General features: G+C 32.5%; 2 protein-coding genes and 1 long non-coding RNA gene across 3 annotated transcripts; 2 read left to right on the top strand and 1 right to left on the bottom strand.

Moving 5' to 3' along the window:
* Positions 1 to 5,510: 5,510 nt before the first annotated feature.
* Positions 5,511 to 8,437, bottom strand: LOC105974543 (uncharacterized). The gene is made up of 2 exons (XR_001174335.2): positions 7,991 to 8,437; positions 5,511 to 5,714 (listed from the first exon to the last, which is right to left on the bottom strand). It is a non-coding gene; the product is annotated as an uncharacterized LOC105974543 (long non-coding RNA).
* Positions 8,438 to 12,538: 4,101 nt separating this feature from the next.
* Positions 12,539 to 19,219, top strand: MAA3 (P-loop containing nucleoside triphosphate hydrolases superfamily protein). The gene is made up of 20 exons (XM_012999675.2): positions 12,539 to 12,761; positions 12,989 to 13,136; positions 13,474 to 13,604; positions 13,706 to 13,918; positions 14,177 to 14,368; positions 14,553 to 14,588; positions 14,816 to 14,904; positions 15,030 to 15,080; positions 15,387 to 15,498; positions 15,581 to 15,686; positions 16,375 to 16,472; positions 16,560 to 16,673; positions 16,770 to 16,862; positions 17,008 to 17,061; positions 17,464 to 17,522; positions 17,644 to 17,728; positions 17,872 to 18,240; positions 18,350 to 18,472; positions 18,575 to 18,664; positions 18,749 to 19,219. Exons 1-20 carry the CDS (start codon positions 12,660 to 12,662, stop codon positions 18,965 to 18,967), a joined length of 2,484 nt encoding a protein of 827 aa, XP_012855129.1. The 5' UTR covers positions 12,539 to 12,659; the 3' UTR covers positions 18,968 to 19,219.
* Positions 19,220 to 21,948: 2,729 nt separating this feature from the next.
* On the top strand, positions 21,949 to 23,770 carry LOC105974553 (sec-independent protein translocase protein TATA, chloroplastic). The gene is made up of 2 exons (XM_012999665.2): positions 21,949 to 22,430; positions 23,387 to 23,770. Exons 1-2 carry the CDS (start codon positions 22,128 to 22,130, stop codon positions 23,489 to 23,491), a joined length of 408 nt encoding a protein of 135 aa, XP_012855119.1. The 5' UTR covers positions 21,949 to 22,127; the 3' UTR covers positions 23,492 to 23,770.
* Positions 23,771 to 24,041: the final 271 nt, after the last annotated feature.

The raw sequence follows: 24,041 nt of genomic DNA, 5'->3' as shown, positions 1-24,041 counted from the left end.
TATAAAATATAAATAAAAAGGCAAAGTTTAGAACTTGTATTTACTCTTGAACATTTCTGACATACATCCTTAGTTCTTTAACAATAACAGTTAATATAAACAAAATAAAGCATAAACTCAATTTTTTTTTAATTAAAAGCCCAACTTTTATTTTGAATTATTAACAAAAAAAGAAAACCGACTTTTGACCGGTTTTTGCCACCGAAGTTTGACCCGCCATAAAGGTTTGACTGCCTCGGACCGCCTCAAACTGCCTAAAACCGCCTCACAGGCAAAAAACCGATTTTTCAAACATTTACACTAAAATCGTAAAGGTTTTGGACCGCCTCCGCCTCGGAGACCGATTAATCGACCGCCTCGGCCGATTTTTAGAACACTGCTTAATACATAAAATAATAAAGGTTGGATCCAATTTATAATTCCACATTTGTAAGCAAAACAATTTTTTATTTTCTGAATTGTGTGACCCCTTGTTTTTTTGTTATTCCTCTTTTACCCTTCTTTTTTCATAATTTTCTCCTTCTTTCTCTATATTCTCTTCTTTCTCTTTTATACAACATTATATTCCCCATTTATTTCTCTTTCTTTTTTTTCCTCCACTTTGACGTGTTTTTCAATGTTATTAGAACCGGACCGGACATAAAACCGGCAAAGCGTTCGGGTCACGGTTGGACCGGTTCAACCGGGTTCAACCCGGGTTTTTTAATTTTTTGATTTTATCATTATTTATAAATTTTAGTACTTTAAAATTACCATTTTTCTATTTATTTATATATTTCACACAACTTATTCGCTAAATATACATTTTCTCTATTTATTTATATATTTTAATCAACTCTTTTACTTTACTATCCACCTTATTCTACATTATTTTATTTACTAAATACAATATTTCTTATTTAATTAAACCTCACTTGTCCTTTTTCTCTCTCTTGACTTCTCCCCTTCCCCACTCTCTCCCTCTCTCTCTCTCTCTCTCTTCTGTACATTTGAAAACAGCTGCCTCTTTCCTCTCCCTTCTTCCCTTTCCATTTTCCTTCCCTACATTTCTCTCCATTTCCGGCGACATAGTGATTAGATCCGGTTTTGCTCGACGTTTATCGGCCTTCACCCCAAGATCCGGCCCTCACCGACCTTTAAAGCCCATATCCGACCATCCAAGACTAAAGCACCATTTTAGACAAAAATCGGGGTCTTCCACCGGTTTCCGGTTATCCGGTTTTTCCGGGCGAACCGGTGGTTTTGCTTTCTGACTCCGGTTTTTCCAGTCGAACCGCCCTTTGACGTCGCTACACCTAGGCGCCTATCGTCGCCGTTGCCCATCCGTTGTTGCTAAGTATAGCAAACTTTTTTTGTTGAGAAGATGGAAGAAAAAAAATAGAAGTGATATGGAGAAGAAGATGGAGAAACGGTGTTAGGAAGAGGTTGATTCGTGTGAACTGCTTCAAAACATCAATTAATTTGGTAAGATTGTGGGGAGGTCATTTCCAACACAAAATATGAGGGTAGTTATGGTATGACACAAATTCAGAAGGTTTGACTTATTAAAATTAATGAAGGGTGGTAAATTCTAATATTTTTCATAATGAGGAGGTTATGCCTCATTAACCCATTTTTATTTAATTTCTTATCTAGTTTCAAGTCATTAATCTCTTGACACAAAGATCAATGGTTCTGTTTCATGGTTAAATTTTAATACAGGGTTTTGAGTCTGTTAGACTTTATCACTTATTTATTTTAGACTTTTTCATTGATTAAATTAAATATTGTGCAAACTATTTTAATTATATGTTTTATACATATAAAAACTAGTGTCATGTTTAAATTTTTATATTTGATAACTATGTAAGAGTAAGGCATTAATTTTTCAAGTTAATACAAAGAATCAGTATGATTTTTCCTTAGTGAACTCTACATTTTTATTCCTCTAAATTGACTTATTATTTTATAAAATTATTTATTTATTATTAATTTCAAGTTAAAACTATTTTCGAAGATGGTGTTCTTTCATCATTTTTACATAATGTATATAACTTCGAGTCTTTTTCCGTGTCATAATGTTCTATTCCACCTACAACATTTGTTTGTCGTTCCTTATTCATACAAGTTTCCAGTGCGTAATTGGTTTAACCAAAAGAAAAAACAAAAATCAAATTTCAACTGAAATAACCAAGTAATTCATACGTATTGTTTTGTAACTTGCAACCAGTATTTTTTCTGCAAGAAATAACTACTTCTTTGTATTCTTTTTACCTATATATAGAGTAAAAGTAGCACTCGAAGTCTATTTGTTGGTTAAGTGGCATGCTTCTATTGCGTAAAGTTATGTTATATTACTAGTAAATTCACCCATGCGATGCACGGTATTTACAAATAAATAGTTGATAATCAGTAGTATATTTACTTAAAACTAATAATTACACATAAAATTCTTAAAAACTGCCATATTTTCGGTTTTTATTTTCTATTAGTAACTTGACCCGGGGTCGGAACAAAATTTAATTTTATTTAGGAATTCGTGTCTCGGAAAGTTGTATTGTTTGCTTTGGAACAACCATCATTAGAAGTGAAGTAAACATACAATTATTTATTTCCGTTCACTATGGCTTAAATTTCACAAATATTGTTGATATTGTCTTTAGACGAATTGATTGAAGAATTATTGCCCGTTTCATGATCATGGTTCAAACCAAGTTTACACCGAACAGGTGATCTTAATGAGAAGCATGAACTTCAAATTTCTTTTATTTTATTTTAGAATTTTATTTTTTACGTGGCTCCTTGAAGTAAATGAATAAAAAAAATGGTTGGTGATGTTGATACCTACGATAGATGATAGATCAGATGATGGAGCTACTCCCAAACTAAGCCCCAAGTATTTTAAAATGATCAAAATTTGAGAAGAAAAATGAATGGACATGCATGATAGTATAATTTGTTTTATTTGTTTTCAACATGATTTTTATTAATTTTCATTTGCTTATATTATATTGTTTATTATTATTATTATTATTATTTATAGGTATTTATTTTGCTTTTTTTTTTTAATAATCGGCCGTGCAGCGCACGGGACAACATACTAGTAATAAATAATAATATTAATATGAGAAAAAGAGAAAAAAAAAAGAGTAAATCGAGCTCAACAAATTCGACTCGAGCTCAAAAACTGAAAATTCGATTTGCTCGAACTCATCAAATTGCGAAATCATCTCATTTTCATCCCTAATGAAATTGTATGAGGTATGGGTTTTGACGTTTTCATCAACAAACTTTAGACATGTACACACCTAGTTGACATGATAATTAGAAAACTTTTGGTTTTCTAATCACTTGCAAAAAAAAAAAAAATTAATACTTCAAAATAATGAAAAAGATTAATATTTGTTATTCAAAAATTGTATTCGTTAAATTACTTTTAATATAAACTTGAAATAATTTTAATAGATGAATGGAAGTCACAATTTTCATTTATCATCAAAGTAGTTTTGTCTGACTCGTGTTAGTTATATACAATAAATATATGTGAAATATAACAAAAGTAAAAAAATGATTGCCGTTGAGCTTAACATACCAAACTGGAAGTTGACGTAGGTATTTGCAGTGTTTTAGAATTGCTCGCCGATGAAAAAGAAAGCAATGACTATGAAACCAGCCATGCACGAGCTTATGTTTCTTTGAACCGTTGATTCTTCCCCGATTATATAAATTGGGAAGATAGTTCCGGCGGCAACACCAACGATTGCCCAAAGAAGAAGCGTTACAGCGTGGTTGCACACCGGCCTCACTGCAGCTTTGAAGCGCTCCAGCAGTGAGATTGTCGGTGGTGTGTTAGATGTGTTGGTGGCCTGTGATGTGCCGGTGGTGAGGGTCGTGTTTGTGTTGACGGCCTGTGGTGTGCTGGTGGTGAGGGTCGTAGTTGTGGCGACGATCGTCGATGGTGTGTGAGTTGTCTCGACGACCTCTGATGTGCAGGCGGTGAGTGTAGTTTTTGTGTCTTCCATCGTCGGTGTTGTGTGAGTTGTCTCGACGGCCTCTGATATGCCGTTGGTGAGTGTAGTTTTTGTGTCTTCCATCATCCGTGGTGTGTGAGTTGTGGTCGTTGGAGTTAGAGTATGCAAGAGAGAGGAGAGAGGGAGGAGAGAGAGAGAGAGAATTGAAGACGGATATGACAGATTGAAATAATGTGATTTAAATAAGGGCACATCTTTTTGGATTTAGGGTTTTCGATGAATAAGTATTATTATATTACTAGTAACTTCATCCGGGCGATGCACAATATTTACAAATAAATAGTTGATAATCATTATATTTACTTAAAACTAATAATTACACATAAAATTCTTTACAACTGTCATATTTTTGGTTTTTATTTCCATTTAGTAACTTGACCAGGGTTCGGAACAAAATTCAATTTTATTTAGGAATTCATGTCTCGGAAAGTTGTATTGTTTGATTTGGAACAACCATCATTAGAAGTAAAGTAAAACATGCAATTATTTATTTTCGTTCACTATGGCTTAAGTTTCACAAATATTGTTGATATTATCTTTAGGCGAATTGATTGAAAAATTATTGCTCGCGTTATGATGATGGTTCAAACCAAGTTTACACCAAATAGATGGTCTTGATGCATGAGAAGCATGAACTTTAATTTTCTTTTATTTTCCTTTACGATTTTATTTTTACGTGGCTCCTTTAAGTAAATGAATAAATAAAATGGTTGGAGATGTTGATAGCTACGATGGATCAAATGATGGAGCTACTCCCAAATTAAGCTCAAAGTATTTTTAAAATGATCCAAATTTGAGAAGAAAAATGAATGGCCATGCATCATAGTATAATTTTTTTTTATTTGTTTTCAACATGACTTTTATTAATTTTGATTTTGTTATATTATATTGTTTATTATTATTTATTTATAGGTATTTATTTTGCTCTTTTTTTTTTAATACCCGGCCGTGCAGCGGACGGGACAACGTACTAGTAATAAATAATAATATTAATATGAGAAAAGGAGAAAAAAATGAGTAAATTGAGCACGAAAAAATCGACTCGAGCTCAGAAACTTAAAACTCGATCTTCTCGAGCTTATCAAATTGCGAAATCATCTCGTTTTCATCCCTAATCAAATTGTATGAGGTATGGGTTTTGACGTTCCCATCAACAAACTTTCAACGTTTACACACCTAGTTGACATGATAATTAGAGAACTTTTGATTTTCTAATTACTTGCAAATTAAAAAAAAAAATCTTCAATGTAGCACCCTCAATGATTTAAAAGAAATTTTAGAAAACACGGACTTTATTAAAAACTTTTGGAACAAATTTAAACTTTGAGAAAAACCACTTTAAAATTTAAGAATCATGTCCCTTTACTTCAAATCTAACCCACAATCGGAAAATAAGGTTTTTCATAGAGAGTGTACCATAACATGAACGGGATTTTGAAAATAATCTCGAGGTGGCGGAATAATCCACATAAAACATTATCGGGGTTTAGAAAACATTCGTGAGACAGCGGAAGGAAATAAACTTTATTTAAGATACCCCCGTTTAATAGACTGGGTTCCAATCAAAGTACAAAATAATATTATACTATGTGATTAGTTTTTCGATAAAACGTTGCGTAGAAAATACGAGTAAAATAATCTAGGCACCAAGGCTCGTGATTCCTCGAACTCCTCTCCGCCGGCCTCCTACATAGCTTGGAGAACCTGAAAAGATAATTTGCATAAAAGCATGAGCCCAAACACTGGCTCAGTAAGGACATTAGTCTTAGTCTGACGAACTCACGCCTCTCTCATCGTATCTCTCACGACCTATGGGAGTCCTAAAGTATTTGTCTATGTTCTTTTCTGTCTATGTTGTTTTACGTCATAATTAAATTATGCTATATTATTTCGTATGCAAGTATGCACTTGTTGGGATCCCTAACGTAAGCACCGGCAATAGACGTTTATATGCTGAGCCCGGTCATTCGGTGGGAGCTAACCACCCTGTTATTCTATAGTAACTGTTGTTGGGATACCGGCCCCCCGTATCCCGTGTCTATTCAACCGTAGCAACGTTACAACTTTGACTTTTCTTTAGTAGACCATGCAATACCAATTAATGACTCGATGAATGCACGCAAGTCAAAGATCTTAATAGCAACACGATAATAATTCCAATTATATCATTCACGTAATTCGAAGGATTTAAATCACATAATTCGGAAGTAATTTCCGAGGATATAGTAAGCACATATAGATTAAACATTAGTAATAAAGACACATATACTTTTACACGTATATACACGTAGGCACTTATCCGTATTTATATACTTATACATATACGTATATACTCTAATTTATTACTATGGGTTACAAGTTTCCTCAACCCGAGGGGAGTACGCCTATAACATCATAGATCTAAACTATCGATATACATATACATATACTTATATATATACATACTTATACCTCACAAGAGTAAAACACATTATTCAGATAATCATCATGAATTTCAATAATTCACATAATACCTATTTCAAGGACTATAGAAAATCAAATCTAGTAGAAGTACTAGGACATAGAAAGTTTCAAGAACAACTTATAGTTCTAAAAACATACTAGTCTTTGTATCTTACTTGTAAGTACTCTAATAATGGTTCTCTAGATGTAACATCATAATCTATATTCATTACCATATTAAATCATGTCTCAAGAGTTTAAATCATGCTCACAAAGGACCCCTTTAATTCAAATAAATTCGTTTTTAGGAAAATCGGGCAGTTTTGACATCTTAACTTTGAAAAATACATTTCTCTTAGACCATAACTTCAAAAATTCTGAAACTTTAACACAATACTCCTATATCAGTGCAAAAGACTCCTTTAAAACAGTTTTCCAAGAAAACAAATAGCCTAAGAGAAATAAGTAAAATAGTACAGTAGTATGGTCACACTTTCAGAAACAGAACCAACCACTTTAAAAGTACTCAATAAATAACCCTTTTGTTAAAACACTGCACACCTTTGTCGAAAACTGGTTTTATAAGTTATAAATATATTCCAAGTGGAATGAAGGAAATCAAAGTAAGAAAACATCGATTTTAGAAGCAAATACTCAGCTGACTCAAAGGCTGTGCAGGTTTAGTAAATAGTTCATATCTTAATCATCTGAAATCCGATTGATGATTAAAATATATCAAATTAAAGAGAACAGAAAGATCTAGTTACCCATGAAATTTCGTGATTTTAGGAAAACAGGGCATCTGTGAAACATGCAGTAAACTCCGAGACTGAAAACCTGAAAATTCATTAGTAATCTATATCTACATCTTTGATCAAAACATATCTGGCAGTTTAGGCACTATAACTTCAGAAATTCATATCTCCTAATCCGTAGATCCAAACCTGATGAAATTTGGAACACATGTTCATATCTAAGTCTAGTTTATAGGGTTAAAACAGTTTATGAAGAAACTCATCTATGTAAGAGATATAATCAATTTAGTGCAGTAACATGAGCAGAAATTCAGAACAGATCCACTAACTTTAAAAATACCAAATAATTCATCACTTAATCCAAAAATTACCAAATTTCGTAGAATATTAGTTTCATAAGTACATCATCATATTCGAGTGAAATCACTTCAATAAGAGTAGTATAAAAAGCTATTTAACACATAATTCGTGGATGACTCCGAAACTGTGCAGATTCAGAAAACGATGCATAACTCACTCAATACTAATCCAATTTATTCATAATTTATATCCACATGAAGCTAACCGAAAGATCTAGACTACCATAAAATTTCGTAATTTTATCTTAGGGATTACCCGATGAGACATGCAATACAACCAGAAGCTACGAAACTGAAATTCAAGTAGTGTTCATCAAGAATTTATCTTCTAAAGCCCAAAATTAAACCACAACATATAATTCATTAAAACCCATATAATTTATGTTAATTAAGTTATTATTTCAGTAAAGACCAAGGTCCTTACCCAAGAGCAAGAAATCGAAGATGGAGGAGTAAGAAAACCAAAGGCTCGGTGGATTTTCGGCGGGTTTGGCTTGGATGTTCTTGGATGGCTTTGGGGCTGAGTTTGATGGATGTTAAGGGGCTGTTTCTTGAAGATTTTTAGCAGAATTGAAGAAGAGGGGGTTTCTCTTGGAGAGGAATTGAAGAGAGGAAGGAGATAGAAAGGGGCTTGATGGGAGCTTCTTGAAGTGCAAGAAGAGAATTCTTCTTGGGGCTGTTTTTGCTCGATGGAGAGGGAGAGGAGAGGGAGAGAGAGGGCCTTTTGGCTGATGTTTTGGTGTGTAGAAAATGTGAAGAGGAGGGGTTTATTTATAGGGGAGATGAGGCCCTTACTTGCAATATAAAAGATATTGGGGTTTTATTAGCAATTTGGGGAGAACATACCTTGGGGCTTCTTAGCAATATAGAGGAGAAGAGGGGAGTCTTTTGTAATTAATAAACTAGGGAGTAATTCATTTTCCCTCACACGGCCAATACACACACTAAAACATATAATTCATATAGATTAAATAGGATACCAATTAAACTACTAATTTCACATCATCTCAAACCTAGATTAATTATCAATTAAAGCACATCATTAAAATCCATGGACTAAAGCACATAATTCATTTAATCATATAATAATAATCATTATAAACATTTGAGCAAGCAACCACATTATAACATCTAGTAATCATCAATATTATAAACACTTATGAAGCACTTAATCAGATAATTGCTAATCATATATTAGATTAATTAACTATAAGCGCATAATTCATTACATCACATAATTAGAATCAACTACTCAATTAATAATAATGTCTACTTCTAAAAATACTATAATGTATCTAAATCACATAAACACATAGATAACGTATAAATTGCTACTCGATTCATGAAATGCACGTATATTCGTAGTTACCATATGTTCAATATTATCATATATAAATGCGTATGAAAATGCGGGCTGTTACATTCAATGCTTCAAACTAATGAAAAAGATAAATATTTGTTATCAGAAAATTGGATTCGTTAAATTACTTTTAATATAAAATTGAAATAATTTCAATGGATGAATGGAATTCCCAATTTTCATTTATCATCAAAGTACTTTTGTTGACTCGTGTTAGTTGTATAAAATAAATATATGTCAAATAATAAGTTTAATAAATATTTAAGTTGTTTATGTGACAGGATTTTCGGGGTTGACCTTTATTTAGATCAAACTCATTTCTTAAACTTTTCGAATTTGATAGAACAATTCAAACTAGGCACAATTCATTGTAATTAAGCTGGGATCAAATAAATGGCCCGAGTCATTGTGATACGAACACCGTAGAACGTACTTGTTACAAGATCCAGTATCTTACGCGGAAGCAAAAACACGTAACATCCAAAACAAGGATTCAAATTGGCGGAAGTAAGGAATAATGACCCCATTGCTATAAAGAACTAGAAAACATTATTACCAAGGTGAAATATTAACCTCGCTAAGAAAATTACAAGAATCAACTTGTAAGATCCCGAAGTTTGCTGTAGAAAAGCGAAGGAGAATTAATTACACCTAAATACTCAAAATATCATTAAAATTCGTTCATCATAAAAGGCCAAATTGATAACCTATTTATAAGATCTAAAAAGACACATTTTTCACAAGGAAAATGACTCCTAGCTAAACTATATAAGTAGACTAATAAATAAGCAAATCCTCCTACCTAAACTATAATAAGTATACTAATAAATAAGCAAATTCTAACCATAAAGAACTATACAATAATAAAACCATAATAGGGTTAAATATAGTTTACATCCTTAGAGTATACCCCCTTGTAACACTTACCATCCTTCAAGTATTATTTGTAACACTTACCCCCTCAAACACAATTTAATTTGTATTTTAAATTCTAATACATTAAAATTTTCTCTTTTATTGAAAGAAATAACTACAAGAATAATTAAACTATACAACTAAAAATATCTGTTCAAACATATAATATTTTAAAATCTAAAAAGATTATCTTGCGTTGGCTAAATATTTAATAAATAACATCTAACTGTTGTTGGACCAATTAATCGAATATATTCATATCAATAAATTTTAAGAAATTAATACACAGCTAATAGTAATCTTAAGCATTTAAATTTGTTTTAGTTCATTAATTTCTTAAAATAAATTTTCATTAATATTATACAATATATATTACTTTTTAATTATTTTTCAATAATTTAATTTTAGTTACTTTTCAGTGTTATATGATCTAATAATTATTTATTGTTATTTATTATGTTTTCCATTTTAAAATATAAAAAAAATGATGTTGAGGGGTACGTGTTACAAATGATACTTTAAGGGGGTTAACGTTATATAGTCTATACTATATAGCTGCAAAGTGTATTTAACCTAACTAAATAACGAGAACATCAAGTCGACTTCTCGATCATCCTTCTAAACTTGCGTAGACATTTGGTTGTGCACGTCCAAGAACTTCAAGCTTGATTTCGACACTTTTCCACTTCAAATATCTCTTTGGCCAAAATATGAAAGTTGTAGATCTTTCAACTAGCCTTTTCGAATCATTTTGAATCAGCTTAAATGGACTTCATATGAGAGAGTTATATCACGAATGATAGAACTGTCAGAGATAGGTGAGAATCTCGGATGCATAGAATTCGACTTGTCCAACGAATACCCCTCTTTCTTTTCTTCAAATTGTTCACCATGAAATCTCAGATATTTGATTCAAATATTTCTTCTTCAATTCCAACTCGAATAACTTTTTTAAACTCGTACGTTTTCGTTTCTTCAAATACTTCATCTTTGAGCTTGTCCAGATCATATCGCAATGGGCTTTAGGTAGGCCCGACACAATTGCCAGTCCTAATTGCAGGGTATATATCTAGTATGAATGATAATTTAGGTGTGCAAAGTGTAATTAACTCAACAATAAGTCATCATTTATGTTTGGTTAAACTTGTAAGCTGTTAAAAATAGTTTATAAGATATTTAAAAGGTTAAAGGAACTTCCAGATTGTTGCGTAATTTTTAGAAAATAAGATCTTAAAAATTAAAAAAGTAAAAAAAAAAATTCATCCATCCCACATTTTCCTATTCAAAAGTTTATAACAGTATAAATAAACTATAAATTTATTATCGAAACACTTTAAAATTAATTATAAAAATAAGAAGAACTTATTAGCTCTTAAAATAATTTATGGGACATAAAAGTTTATCAGTTGTTTAAAATAAACTTAGCCAAACATGCTCTAAGTTTAAAACAATTTATTGGTGGAGGCGGCTAAACAAATATCGTTTCTTTCTCATTTCAATACCACCAAAATACAAATAGATAATAAATATTTAATAACATTAATACCCATAATGAAAATCAATACCTCACAAATATTAAAAATGTAATTTTTCTTTGTAATGTTTAACACCACACACAAAATCTTCACACTCCTCTCATTCTTCTTCCCAAAACCCCTCATTGTCCTTCTCCTCATCCTCCTTCTTTTCAAGATTTTTTTTTTGAAATCCCGTCCCAATTTTTCGACACTTACATGTCAAATATTGAATTATGTTTTTTCGACATCCACTTGTCGAAAAAAATTAAAAAAATAGCGGTGAATTTCGACATATACATGCATGTCGAATTTCTCATTTTTTTTTTGCAACAGTAGTTTCTCGACATATATACATGTCAAAATTTCTCAAAAATTCGACATGTATATGTCAAAATTCACTGTTTATTTTTTTTAGAGCAGTAATAATTTTTCGAAATTTTTTTTGCAGGTATCCAAAATTCGACATGTATATGTCGAAAATTGACAAAATCGACCTATAAATGTCGAAAATAGGCTATGGGTTTTAAGAAGAAAAAAAACATGAAAATCTACTTACAAACTCAAAAAAAAAAAAAAAAAAAGGCTACGGGTTGTATTGTGACTCTAATTTGTAAGTTTTGTGAGGTTTTAATTTCTTTGAATTTGGAAGTTTTGGGAGGGTTTGTGAAGAAGAGGGAGTTGGTAGTGAGAGTGTGTTATAGTCTTAAAGAAAGAAAACTGATATTTTTTTATATTTACGTGATATTAATTTTCATTAAGAGTCACCAGTACTTCTTCGCGTGCGATGCACATGATAGCATTGCAAAAAGCAAAAAAAAAACAATAAATATATGATAATTAAATTGTATAAATCAAATATATTACACAATATTAAAATAATTAATTGTGTAATTTAAATTACCAAAATAACATAAGAAAATATTAAATCAGGCAGGGCAAAACAATAAAAAAAAAATCCATATCGGTGTGTGTTTAAGTTAGAGAGATTTTTCCATTAATCTTTCGATAATTAAAAAAAATCACATCAGTGTGTGTAAAAAAGAGATATTTCCGAAGAGATAATTAAAAAAAGAAAAATAAAGATTATCGGACGGAATTATGATTTTGCTAGCGGATTTGCAAATCTAATTTACTATATGAAAGTAAAAAAAAAAAAAAAAAAAAAAAAATGGGAAATGAAAAATAAAATAAAAATAATATTTTGCTTTATATATTTTGGCCCATATCTCAGTGCCTTTGAAAAGCTTAAACCCTGCTGCCGTGTGCATAAACATCAAAAAAACAAAAACCGTAATTCGGAGATGGCGGTAGAGAAGAACACGCTCGAAGAAGAGTCACCCGCTCATCGCTTCTACAAGATTGTCCTCAGTTGGGATTACCTCCGCATCCTTAAACAATCCTTGGTATTTTTTTCATTTTTCTCTTCAATTTTTCATTTTTTTTACTGTGTATAAACCCTCCCTCAATCATACACAACAATGCGCATTGAATTTCACGTTTTCGTTTAGTTTAATTCACCGATTTCGTATGTGTTTATACTACGTTTTGGGCAGAATATGTACGTACGTACACAAATTTTGTATTTTTTATTTTTATTTTGGGGCTAATTGTTTAGGATCATAAAAATTAGGGTAAAAAAAGAGCAAGTGCTGTGGAATTGAAGGAAGTGAAGAGCACGTATAAAGATGTCGATGACTATTTCGATACGTTTGAGCCGTTGCTTTTTGAAGAAGTTAAAGCTCAGATTTCTAAAGAAAAAAACGAAGAAGACGAAGAAGGTTGTGTTCTTTATTTGTCCTTACTTTTTCTTCCTTTGTCTCTATGTTATATTAAATTGGGGTTTACAGTAGAACCTCGATAAACTAATTACCTCGCTTAATAATACTTTCTTCCGATCCCAACTCGGTTAAAACGTAATAAACTATTAGTTCAATAATTTAATATTTCACTCAATTAATAGAATTTTGTTAGTCCCGACAATATTAATTTAAATAGGTTTAACAAATTATTTGTGACTGGTATAGACAATTCGTTGTTTTCGGGGTGTTTTGTTTTCCAGTAGTTTCATAACTGAATGTACATATATGCATGTAACATGTGGTTTTGAACGTACAGAAACTCAAAGCGAGTGGCAGTATGGAATGGTACAAGAGTGCAATGAAGTGGATGGATTTCATTTACCTACGGTGATAACTGATTTAGAGTCAGTATCTCAGAATGATCTTTTGTTGCTCTCTAATACCAAGGTATTTTGTCGATGAACTTACGATAACTGTTTGTATTATTAACATCCGACTGGCATTTTATTGATCTGATTTTTTTTTGTTCATTTGTCACTGATTCACAGTTTGATGATGATGGTGAGGACAAAGGTTTACCAACTACGTATGCCTTTGCGTTAGTTGAGCAACGTCAACGTGATCGGATAACACTTCGATTATATTTGAGTGGAGAAGTAAAAGGATTTAATACAGATGTTGTAAATACCTGCCCGAGGCTACTAAGGATGCTTCCTATTGTTAGTCAAAAAGAAGGGAGTAAGCCTTTCCACGTGCGGAAGGTAAAGTTCTATTAAAGAAATTGTATTTGTTGATTCTTTTTTTCTTTTTTTTTTCCGATTTTTATCTTCTTTTCCTGCACACGTGGTTTGTAGAAATGCCTTATATTCAATTAAGACAATGAGATTTCTCCTATTTCTTCTGGTGGTGATCTCTAGTTATTGCATTTGGTTTTATACAAAAATAGTTTATTGTTTACATCTATATGCCAACTAATTCCTAGTTGTGTCTACTTCTTTCATCATGTGTTGTTGGTCCAGATTTGCAGTTTATCAACTATAGTTCGTGAGTATGTTGCTTTGCGGTCCATTACCTCTCTCCCATTCAAGGATTTGATATTAGCAGCAGCGGAGATTGAAAGTACTACTGAGGATCGTACCTGGAAAATATCTAAGCCTCTAACAGAATTTATTAAAAGCAATCATAATGAATCGCAGCAGGAGGCTATAAATGTGAGTTCTTAAGAAAACTATACCCTCAATGTTCTGGACCCTAATGAATCTTTTCATCTTTCGATGTTTTGCAGCAGTATAATAAATATATTGTTTGATTGTTTCTTAATAAAATTGCTTAGCGCAATTGTTCCTAGTTATCTTTTAATTTTGATTACTAATAGGAACTCCAAATTTGCTGCAGGCAGGTCTTTCACGCAAGCCCTTTGTTTTGATACAGGTTTGACTTTGTACCTTTATGCTGTTAAATGTGAGAGCAATCTTTTCTTAATTTGAATTTCAGACAAAAATAAAAATGCCATCACCACATCAATTTATAACCTATATCTTGAAAGAACCACGATCTATGCTGGCTCTATTTGTTTTTGTACCGTGCTTGAACTTTCCAAACAAATGATGCAAAAATAGCTTGAAATTCGTCAAAATTAACAGCATACTTGCTCTTAGGGCCCCCCAGGGACAGGTAAAACACAAACAATCCTTGGGATTCTCAGTGCCATCTTGCATGCTACGCCAGCCAGGGTACATTCCAACAAGTAAGTATCTTTGCATCTTTTTTTTTTCTCTCAGTTGCTTATTTTGCTGAGACAGTCTAGACAGCAACTGCCAGATATAATATCCACTATTTGTATGTTTAACTTGATATGTGTTTTCTATTTAGGGGAGCATTAGTCGGAGTGAAACGTGGGCCAGAATTGCCTATTCAAGAAAAGTATGTTGGTGCTGGTATTTCATTTATGTGCTGCAAGCTTTCCGTACTAGTGTTTGTGTTTATATTTGTATAATCCTCTCTGTTTTTTAGTTTATTTTAGTTCTTCTTTGGCAAGTTTTCAGGATTTGTTGACTTGGGAAGTTAATATGGAGTTTTTAAAACCATATTAAAATTTTACTTTATTCTATAGCTTTTAGCTGCAGAATAGCAAATATTGAAACTTAAATAAAACCATATTAAAATTTTACTTTAGTCTAGAGTTTTAAGGTTAACAGTTCACTTGGATGTATTTTTTAAATCACACAGATACAATCACTGGGAAAAAGCATGTCCGTGGCTAGTTGGCCTTAATCCTAGAGATATGATCATGCCTGTAAATGGCGATGATGGTTTCTTCCCCACATCTGGGAACGAGATGGTAAGAGTAAAACTTTTAGACATAATTAATTCTGAAATTATCTGCAAGTCCATGTCCTCAAAATTTTTTGAACTTCATTTAGAAACCGGAAATGGTCAATTCCAGCCGAAAGTATCGTGTTCGTGTTCTAGTATGTGCTCCATCAAACTCCGCGCTTGATGAGATTGTCTTGCGTCTCCTACATACTGGTTAGTTTGTCTAATTTTTCACGATGGGTCATTTTATTGATTTTGCTACTCTCAATTTTTATATTTAAACCTTTGATCTTGATTGAGTTCAGTAATCACGTCAATTGACTCCTATCGTATTAAAGAATTTAATCAAGTAATACAAATATGTTTTATTTCTTTAATGAAATATAACAGTTCTGCACAAAGAATGCAAGGACTTTGTTTCTTCTTTTCCTTTTTCACTAGTATTAAGCATACTTGATACGAACCTGGACTATTAGTCCTTCCTCTTATATCTCACTCCAATTATACAGAGAGTGGAAAGGTTCAATATTCAAAGTACCGTTTTTTAACAGCAAAACAGCTATAGTGTGCTCTTATTTTGAAACGAACTAAGGTTTTTGGCAGTATCTGAGGTCTTGGGCTGGTTATGCTCCTTGAGTAATGTTCCAATCATGGTTAACGTAAGCATTGTACTTGACGGCCAAGAAATATTTATTCGATAAATAAGTAGAATCATATGATATGTTATTTTAAGTTTCGATGTATCAGTTAACTTTCTGCTTTTCAGAAGTTCAATTAAACATAGTTGCCTGGACAAAGTTTACTTATGAATATAGTAGAGAAGAAAAGTAATTCATGGTTAAGGGCAAAAAAAAAAAATTTTTTGGTTGCTAACACTGATGCTTTTATGGTTACGTAACAGGCATTCGTGATGAAAATGACCATGCGTACAACCCCAAAATTGTACGAATAGGTCTTAAAGCACACCACTCAGTCCAGGCAGTTTCCATGGATTACTTGGTACATGTCATTAATATTTGAAAGAGCCTAATTGTCACGTTATTTAAATGATTTTTAGATATTCAAAAGTCGACAATTTTTTTGCAGGTAGCGCAAAAACTTGCGAGCGTGGACTCTCAAGCTGGCGACAAGCAGAAGCAAGGAGGTGCAGCAAATGATAAAGACAATATCCGTGCTGCTATATTGGATGAAGCAGTAATTGTATGTGGTTCTCTTATTTAAATTATAAATATAAATACAATCGTTCGATGGTTATCTATGGAAAAATAAATTTGGTAATTAGCTGAGTATTGCCAGGTTTTTTCCACTCTGAGCTTCAGCGGATCAGGTCTCTTCAGTAAATTAAATCGTGGTTTTGATGTCGTCATAATTGATGAAGCTGCTCAAGCTGTAAGTATTTGTATATCATCATCTTAATTTTGAAAAAAATATGTCTGATGTATGTTAAACATGCGTGCACTTGGTATTGCCTTCTAGAAAGTTACTCGTTTAAGAATGTTTAGTGCACCTTCGCCTAATTTATTTTTTGCAACAGGTGGAACCCGCAACTCTTATTCCACTGGCTAATGGATGTAAACAAGTATTTTTGGTATGTTATTGTCAATATTCTTCATACTTAAACTCGTTGACGTGAAATGATGAAAAAATATATTTTTATTTGCATGGAAATGATTCTAGTTCTAATTCTAAAGGTTTCAGTCTTTTGACACCAAACACTGTAATAATTTTATGTTGAGAATTTTTGTAGTTGCTAATTTTCGTTTTTAATGCATGAAATTTTATTTCACACATGTAAATCATAGGTAATCATAATAAAGTTAAATGTTGAACGGTTCATTTTTAATTGTTCAATAGCATTTGTGTTGGTCCGTCTCCATAATTCATTAACTTTGCAGTTTAGTGCAATTCCAACTTGTGATTGATTGTACCTTACATTACGCTTCATTCATCAAGTAATGTAATCATCAGTTGTATTCTTCTTTTGTTTTAGGTCGGGGATCCAGTTCAGTTGCCAGCCACAGTGATTTCCCCTGTTGCAACCAAATTTGGGTAAGAGCGGCATCCTGTCCAACAACTTTTCTTTATCTTCAGACATTATTATTCCGGTTTTATTTTTCTTTTCTGGTAACTCTACTTGAAAAAGAATAAGTAATTTCTGAAAGTTCTATAGATACACGACGAGCTTATTTAAAAGATTACAGATGGCGGGCTATCCAGTACAGATGCTGAAGACCCAATATCGCATGAATCCAGAGGTCCCTGTCTTTCTACCGTTTTCTCTTCTCTTTTTCTTTTCTTTCTTTTCGTGTACAACTATACATGCTATATATACATAGCATTTCCATTATACAATAATATGCTGAGTCCTTGTAGCGTAATTGATTTGCTGATGATACAGATCAGGAGCTTTCCTTCAAGGGAGTTTTATAATGAAGAACTGGAAGATGGGCCTGATGTTGAAAATCAAACGTTGCGCGGATGGCATAAATACCGCTGCTTTGGGCCATTTTGCTTCTTTGATATACATGAAGGGAATGAGTCAAAACCACCAGGGAGTGGTTCTTGGGTAAACGTGGACGAGGTTGAGTTTGTCTTAGCTTTGTATAGTAAATTGGTGAGTAGATATCCAGAGCTTAAGGTAAGTTCCCGCCTTGCAATTATAACACCGTACAGGGGTCAAATCAAGCTCCTCAGAGAAAAGTTCCGCAGCACTTTTGGCGTGGATTCTGATAAAGTTGTAGATATCAACACTGTTGATGGATTTCAGGTAGGTTCTCTAATTGTAATTTATCTGCTCTCTTTATTCGACTTAATTTCTTGTAATTGAAACAAGAATTATTGAGTTGAACCTAAAAAAAAAAAAAATTAATCTTCAGGGACGCGAAAAAGACGTTGCTATATTTTCATGTGTTCGAGCAAGTGAAGATAGAGGCATTGGGTTTGTTAATGATTTTAGACGAATGAATGTTGGTATTACTCGAGCAAGGTCGTCTGTTCTGGTATGGCTTTATTTTAATTAAATCAGATTTTCAAATTACTGTGTCCGCATTCATCGGATTATAACCTTCTTTTTTTTTTTCTTTTTTTTTTTTTTAATGAAGGTCGTCGGTTCTGCATCAACTTTGAAAAGATGTGATCCGCACTGGAAGAACTTGGTAGAAAGTGCAGAGCAGAGAGATGTATTATTCAAGGTAAACATCCCCCAACTGCAAAAAATCAAATTATTACAGAGAATATGATTTCGTCAATTAATCAAGTAGTCAAATAAATATTAGGTTTCGAAGCCATACGTGGACTTCTTCAACGAGGCTAACCTTAGCGCGATGGAAACGAAGGTGGGAGAAATGGAGGAGGAGCCTCCTGAAGAAGATATGTATATGTATAATAATGTTAATGCAATCAAAGATGATGATGCACAAGCTGAAGATAATGACTACTGGGGTGATGCTGCTGGAGATGAAGACGGTTACGCTGATGATTATGGTGAGGACTAAATAGTAAATACTTACTTTGCAAATTACGAGAATTTATTAATGTCGCCCACTGCTATGAAAAATATCTTCCCTTCTTGCACTTATACTACTACGTATATAGTAGATATGATGGTTATATTATTTTGGCTTATTAACGTCGTTTGCTTATGGAACGAACGTGTAAGCTATTTGCTTTGCGAGTGTTTTAGGTTCAAATTTCTTGCTCTTTGAAATTTTTGTTATGTTATGTTAATTAAACCCAGTTAAGTCTCATTTACTCATTCTGTTTTGAGTAAGCCCAATTTTTTTATTTTGATGGGCAAACTACATTTAATTATAATTCGATACACTATAAATGATATTAAATATATTAGTAATACATATCTCATATATAGTTCTAGGCTGGGCATGGGTTGGGTTGGGTCGGGTAATTGTCAGGCTGTTACATATCCGACCCGATCAACCGACTTTGGAAGATAATAGACAGCCACTATCGGGACGATAATTGTGCGTCGGGAATGGTTGGCAACCAACTTTGTCGGTTGCAATATAGATCGGTTGATTAATATTATTGACCACCTTATAATTATTAGAAATTAAAGAAGGTAAACCACGGATAAACCAGCTTATACTTATCTCCTCGGGGTATATTTGGGAATTCAAAAGTAATATTTCATGATTTTTTCAAGATTTTATTACTCATGTCTTCGTAAGTGTGTAAATGTGTGACCAAAATAAGTAATTTCAAAATCTTTTTGATATAATTGATATTTTGTAAGAAAGGGTATTTTTGTACTTTTAATTTCTTTTTGGTATTAAAGTAAGAAAAAAATTATAAATATGTACTCAATTGTGGCTTTAAACTTGGTAGTATTGAACTAAGAAAAAATTGGGATTTGTTTTAGTGACCCTCATATTTGAATTGCCAATACCATGTGAATTTGTAAGTTATTTAGTCTTATATCATGGGTGTGTTATGTGATTTACCAAAAAAAAAAAAGTCACATTTCAACTTGTGCACTAGTCATCACCCACATAACACTTCCATCAAATCCAAAACTCAACTATTAATTTTAAAAGAAACTTATATTTTGGAGAAATCTTAATTTGCAATGTCTCATTTCGTGCGATTCTACGCGAAATGACACAAAAACGAAATAAGTTGTCAGCCTAGACTTGTTTTTTCTTACCTCAATGTCGGGATTGTTGTCGGCCATATTGATAAATTGTTGTGTTCTAACTGATACTATCGGAAACAAAAAAAAAAAAAAGACAATTTGGAAAGCCTTAGATTTTGGAGGTTGAGAGAATTTGAAAAAAGATTAAAGGGTTTCGTAACAAATGAATTATTTCGCACTGTAATTAGAAAAAATTACATTATGAATAGTAAACTCCAATGAAAGAGAAAAACCCTTGTCAATTCTCTGCTAAAAGAACAAGCCTTCCCTGGCTTATCAGCCTTCTCTATAGTTGGGATATACTTGTATCTTATTTTGCAAACAAATTTGTAGAAAATCTTTGAATTGGACATTGCAGCTTGAAGCTCAGAATCAATTATATTCTTTACTATATATACTTCTTCTAGAAAACCTTGATTTGAAGTTGGGGTTTTTGGCAAATTAAGATTTCTCCAAAATATGAGTTTTTTTTTTAAACTAATAGTTTTAAAATTAATAGTTGATTTTCGATTTGATGGAAGTGCGTGTGATTCTACATGAAATGACCCAATAACAAGATATGTTATCCATTTCGTGCAAGATGGCACAAAATGAAATGTTTAATTTCTTGTAATCCTACACGAAATCACTAACATCTTCCTTTTTTTTTTTCTTTCTCAATTATATAACTAGTTTATCTTTCTTTGATGCAACAACAAGAAGAAGGAGACGACTTGTGTGATTATGTTGTTTTGGAGCCGCACGAATATGAAGATTTTGCATGAAATTACTGTCTTAGACAGTAATATTACTGTCTCAAACAGTTAAATTACTGTTTCAGACAGTAATAAATTTGGAGACAGTAATATAGCAGGTCAAGACAGTAATATTAATTAAAATAGTTTTTTTTTGAAGAAAAAATAAGTTTTCAAAAGAAAAAAAAAATCAACGTCGGAGATTGGTGGTGGCGGTCAAATTTGATTAATTGGTGAAATTGAGTTAAATTGGGATGTAAATCATGAAATGGGATTTGAATTAGTGTTTCAATGAGTTAGGGGTAATTTTGGTATATATAAAAGTATTTTTCTTATTTGCCCATATATTTTTTATTTAAATCGAAGTGTGTGAAGGTGCATACTCTAGAACCATACTACATAGGGGTGAAAGTCGGATGGAACGGATCGAAATTAGCCTTTTTGGAAAAATTCAAAAAGAAAATCTGAAGTACAAAATCTATTCCAATTCCAATTCCAAAATTTTTGAAATCGAAAAATTCATTCCAATTCAAAAAGGCCCGGAAATTTCAGAATTTCGGAAAAAAAATCGGAAATCACATAAGCTTTAAAATTTCAAAACTTAGCTGAAATTTTCTAACATGTTCATAATTTTTCAAAAATAAGAACATCCACGTCGATAAAAGTAAAACTAATAACTGCTAAATTTCAGTTCAAAAAAATAAATAAAAAATAAACACAACTTAATATCCAATAAAACTTCTAACAAGAATTCATTATGTCAAAATCCTAAAACAAAACTTATAGGTGTATTTTTCGTAAATTAAGTATTGTATAATATATATATTATTTATAGTTGTGTTTTTCGGAATTAATTTCAGAATTAAATCGGATCGGAAATCGGAAATTCCAAATTTATTTTATATAATTCCAATTTCAATCCAAAAAAATCGGAAAATTTCGAAAATCAAAATTTCGAAAGTCGGAATGAAAAAAGTTGTTCCAAAATCGGAACTTTTCGAATCGGAACCGGCGGAAGTTGGAAATTCCGTTCCAACTTGCACCCCTAATACCACATTTGAAATATAGAAATAGCAAATTGGGGTCGTTTATAATTAACTAGTATTAATTAAAAATGTGTCGATGAGAATTACTTCACCTACCCTCCAACCACCAAGCAAAACAAAGCAATACTCTCTACTTGCTAGCTAGCTATTATAATATCTCTCTCTCTCTCTCTCTACATACACATACACATATACATACATTCTCATCATCAGAGTTTTACCAATGGCGACAATCTCATCATCCTCCGCCGCAGTGCTCAGCCTGAACCCATCGACAAGAATAATAACTTCTTCTCTCTCTTCATCCAGCTCAGTTTTCTTCAGCTACAACAATTTCTCCAACTCCAACCCCAACCGTGGCCGGATCGTAATTTCCAAGAAGAGGGGTTTGTCCTGCAACTGCCTTTTCGGTCTCGGAGTGCCGGAGATCGCTGTTATTGCCGGCGTCGTGGCTCTGGTCTTCGGCCCCAAGAAGTTGCCTGAAGTTGGCCGCAGTATTGGCAAGACTCTCAAGGGCTTTCAACAGGTTTCACTTTTTTCTCCTTTTTCTTCAATTAATTAAAATAAATAAATAAAACTTTTAGGGCTTTTTTCAGTTTGTTGCTGTTATTAATTACTGATTGATGCATTTGAATTGAATGATTTGAACTTGATAAGAGGATTGAATTTGATTGGAGGATTTGGGGGCAGATGAAATCCACCCCCTATTAACTCAAAAACTAGTTCAAACTTCAAATCGAGAGCTAAGAATTTCAAGTTTATTCGTCCAAACAGCCTCGAAAGATTTCTTATTGTGAATTTGAAATCCTTCCATCCAAATGCATCTTTAGGTGTATGTATGTTTGGTGGATCTTCACAAGCAAAAATTCTCGTTTTTCCGGTAATTTATATGCATTTTAAACCAGTTTCAAGGAATGAAATTATTCCATCACGATCGTTACGAACAGATATTTCAGTTGGACTTGGAATGATTTGCATAATTAGTCTTTAAAAGCTTGCATTATAGTTGAACTTGTAGAATCCCGTTCCACTTCAATAGTCGACTGCTTATTTGATTTATCGAGATTAATGATGATCAATTACTATTTAGAAACATGGTCAGGGAATTCAAATGGAATGTATTTGGTGCCGATAAACGCTGTGTTAGCCGTTGAACGGAGGAACAAGTGTTCATTAAAGGGCGCAGCTGAACCGCCCAAGCTATATATAGAAATAAAATCTATTATTGTTCGATTATGAACCAAACCTATATATAGCAATTTATATCCTCTCTGACTTTGATATTTAGAATGAGTATTTTCTACTGTTAAGCGTTTATTATACAGCTGTTGTGTAATTTGTGATTTGAAAGATCGAAAAGCTGATTACATTAACTCCTGTATATATCATCTGATTGATATTCGGTCTTTTTTTTTAAACTATGTTCCCCATAAATTATAAGCTGTAGCTTTTATCGGTTTTGTGTCATTAATTCAAGTGTAGGCGGCAAAAGAATTTGAGACGGAACTGAAGAGCGATGTAGAGCCTTCTGCAGAGAAGATCACAACAGTCGCTGAAGAAGAGAAGGCAAAAATTCCGAGCGCCTGAGCAGAGACTTATTAGAATTGTTCTGTCGTGATGAGTTGGCGAATAAGTATTTTAGATACAAATTAGCTATATGTACTCGTGAGTATTATCATCATTCAATCCGTTTGTTATTCCTATTGCGACAACATAAGATGAATTACGTCTGGTTAGTTTTCTTGGACCAAATTTGCGTTTTTACTTCATTTTTTTGTTAGAATACGTTGTAATGATAAGGCTTATTGTGTAGAATTGTGTGTTTATCAGCTACCTAATAAGAAGTACTCACGCCATTTGTTTCAAGTGTTTAGTCATAATTGCTTTTTTTCCATATTACATGTCACTTTTTTCAGAGCACAGTTTATTAATATTTAACCAATTTTGCCCTCTTATCATAAATGAATATTTTTCCGGAGAGAAAAGATCATTTAATATCCTGAGGGTATTTTGGGCATTCCTATTGAACTATTCATTATGATTCTTAGGTGGTGTTTACAGACGCTTTCTCCAAAGTGATTACGAGCTCTTCGGTGTTAAAAGAAACTGACATTGAACCGAAGAAAGCTCATAATCA

The sequence above is a fragment of the Erythranthe guttata genome, chromosome 2 (assembly GCF_056151865.1).
Source record: "Erythranthe guttata isolate IM_541 chromosome 2, IM_541, whole genome shotgun sequence".
NCBI classification, from domain to species: Eukaryota; Viridiplantae; Streptophyta; class Magnoliopsida; order Lamiales; family Phrymaceae; genus Erythranthe; species Erythranthe guttata.
Note: the sequence above shows the minus strand (reverse complement) of the source record. Positions and strands in the feature narration are given on the sequence as shown.

Excerpts from the sequence above, each read along its gene's own strand:
- LOC105974553 (XM_012999665.2), top strand. The coding sequence starts at position 22,128 with ATGGCGACAATCTCATCATCCTCCGCCGCAGTGCTCAGCCTGAACCCA. Across the intron at positions 22,431-23,386 it reads CTCTCAAGGGCTTTCAACAG|GCGGCAAAAGAATTTGAGAC; the intron begins GTTTCACTTTTT and ends ATTCAAGTGTAG.
- MAA3 (XM_012999675.2), top strand. The coding sequence starts at position 12,660 with ATGGCGGTAGAGAAGAACACGCTCGAAGAAGAGTCACCCGCTCATCGC. Across the intron at positions 13,137-13,473 it reads AAACGAAGAAGACGAAGAAG|AAACTCAAAGCGAGTGGCAG; the intron begins GTTGTGTTCTTT and ends TTGAACGTACAG. Across the intron at positions 15,499-15,580 it reads CCACATCTGGGAACGAGATG|AAACCGGAAATGGTCAATTC; the intron begins GTAAGAGTAAAA and ends AACTTCATTTAG.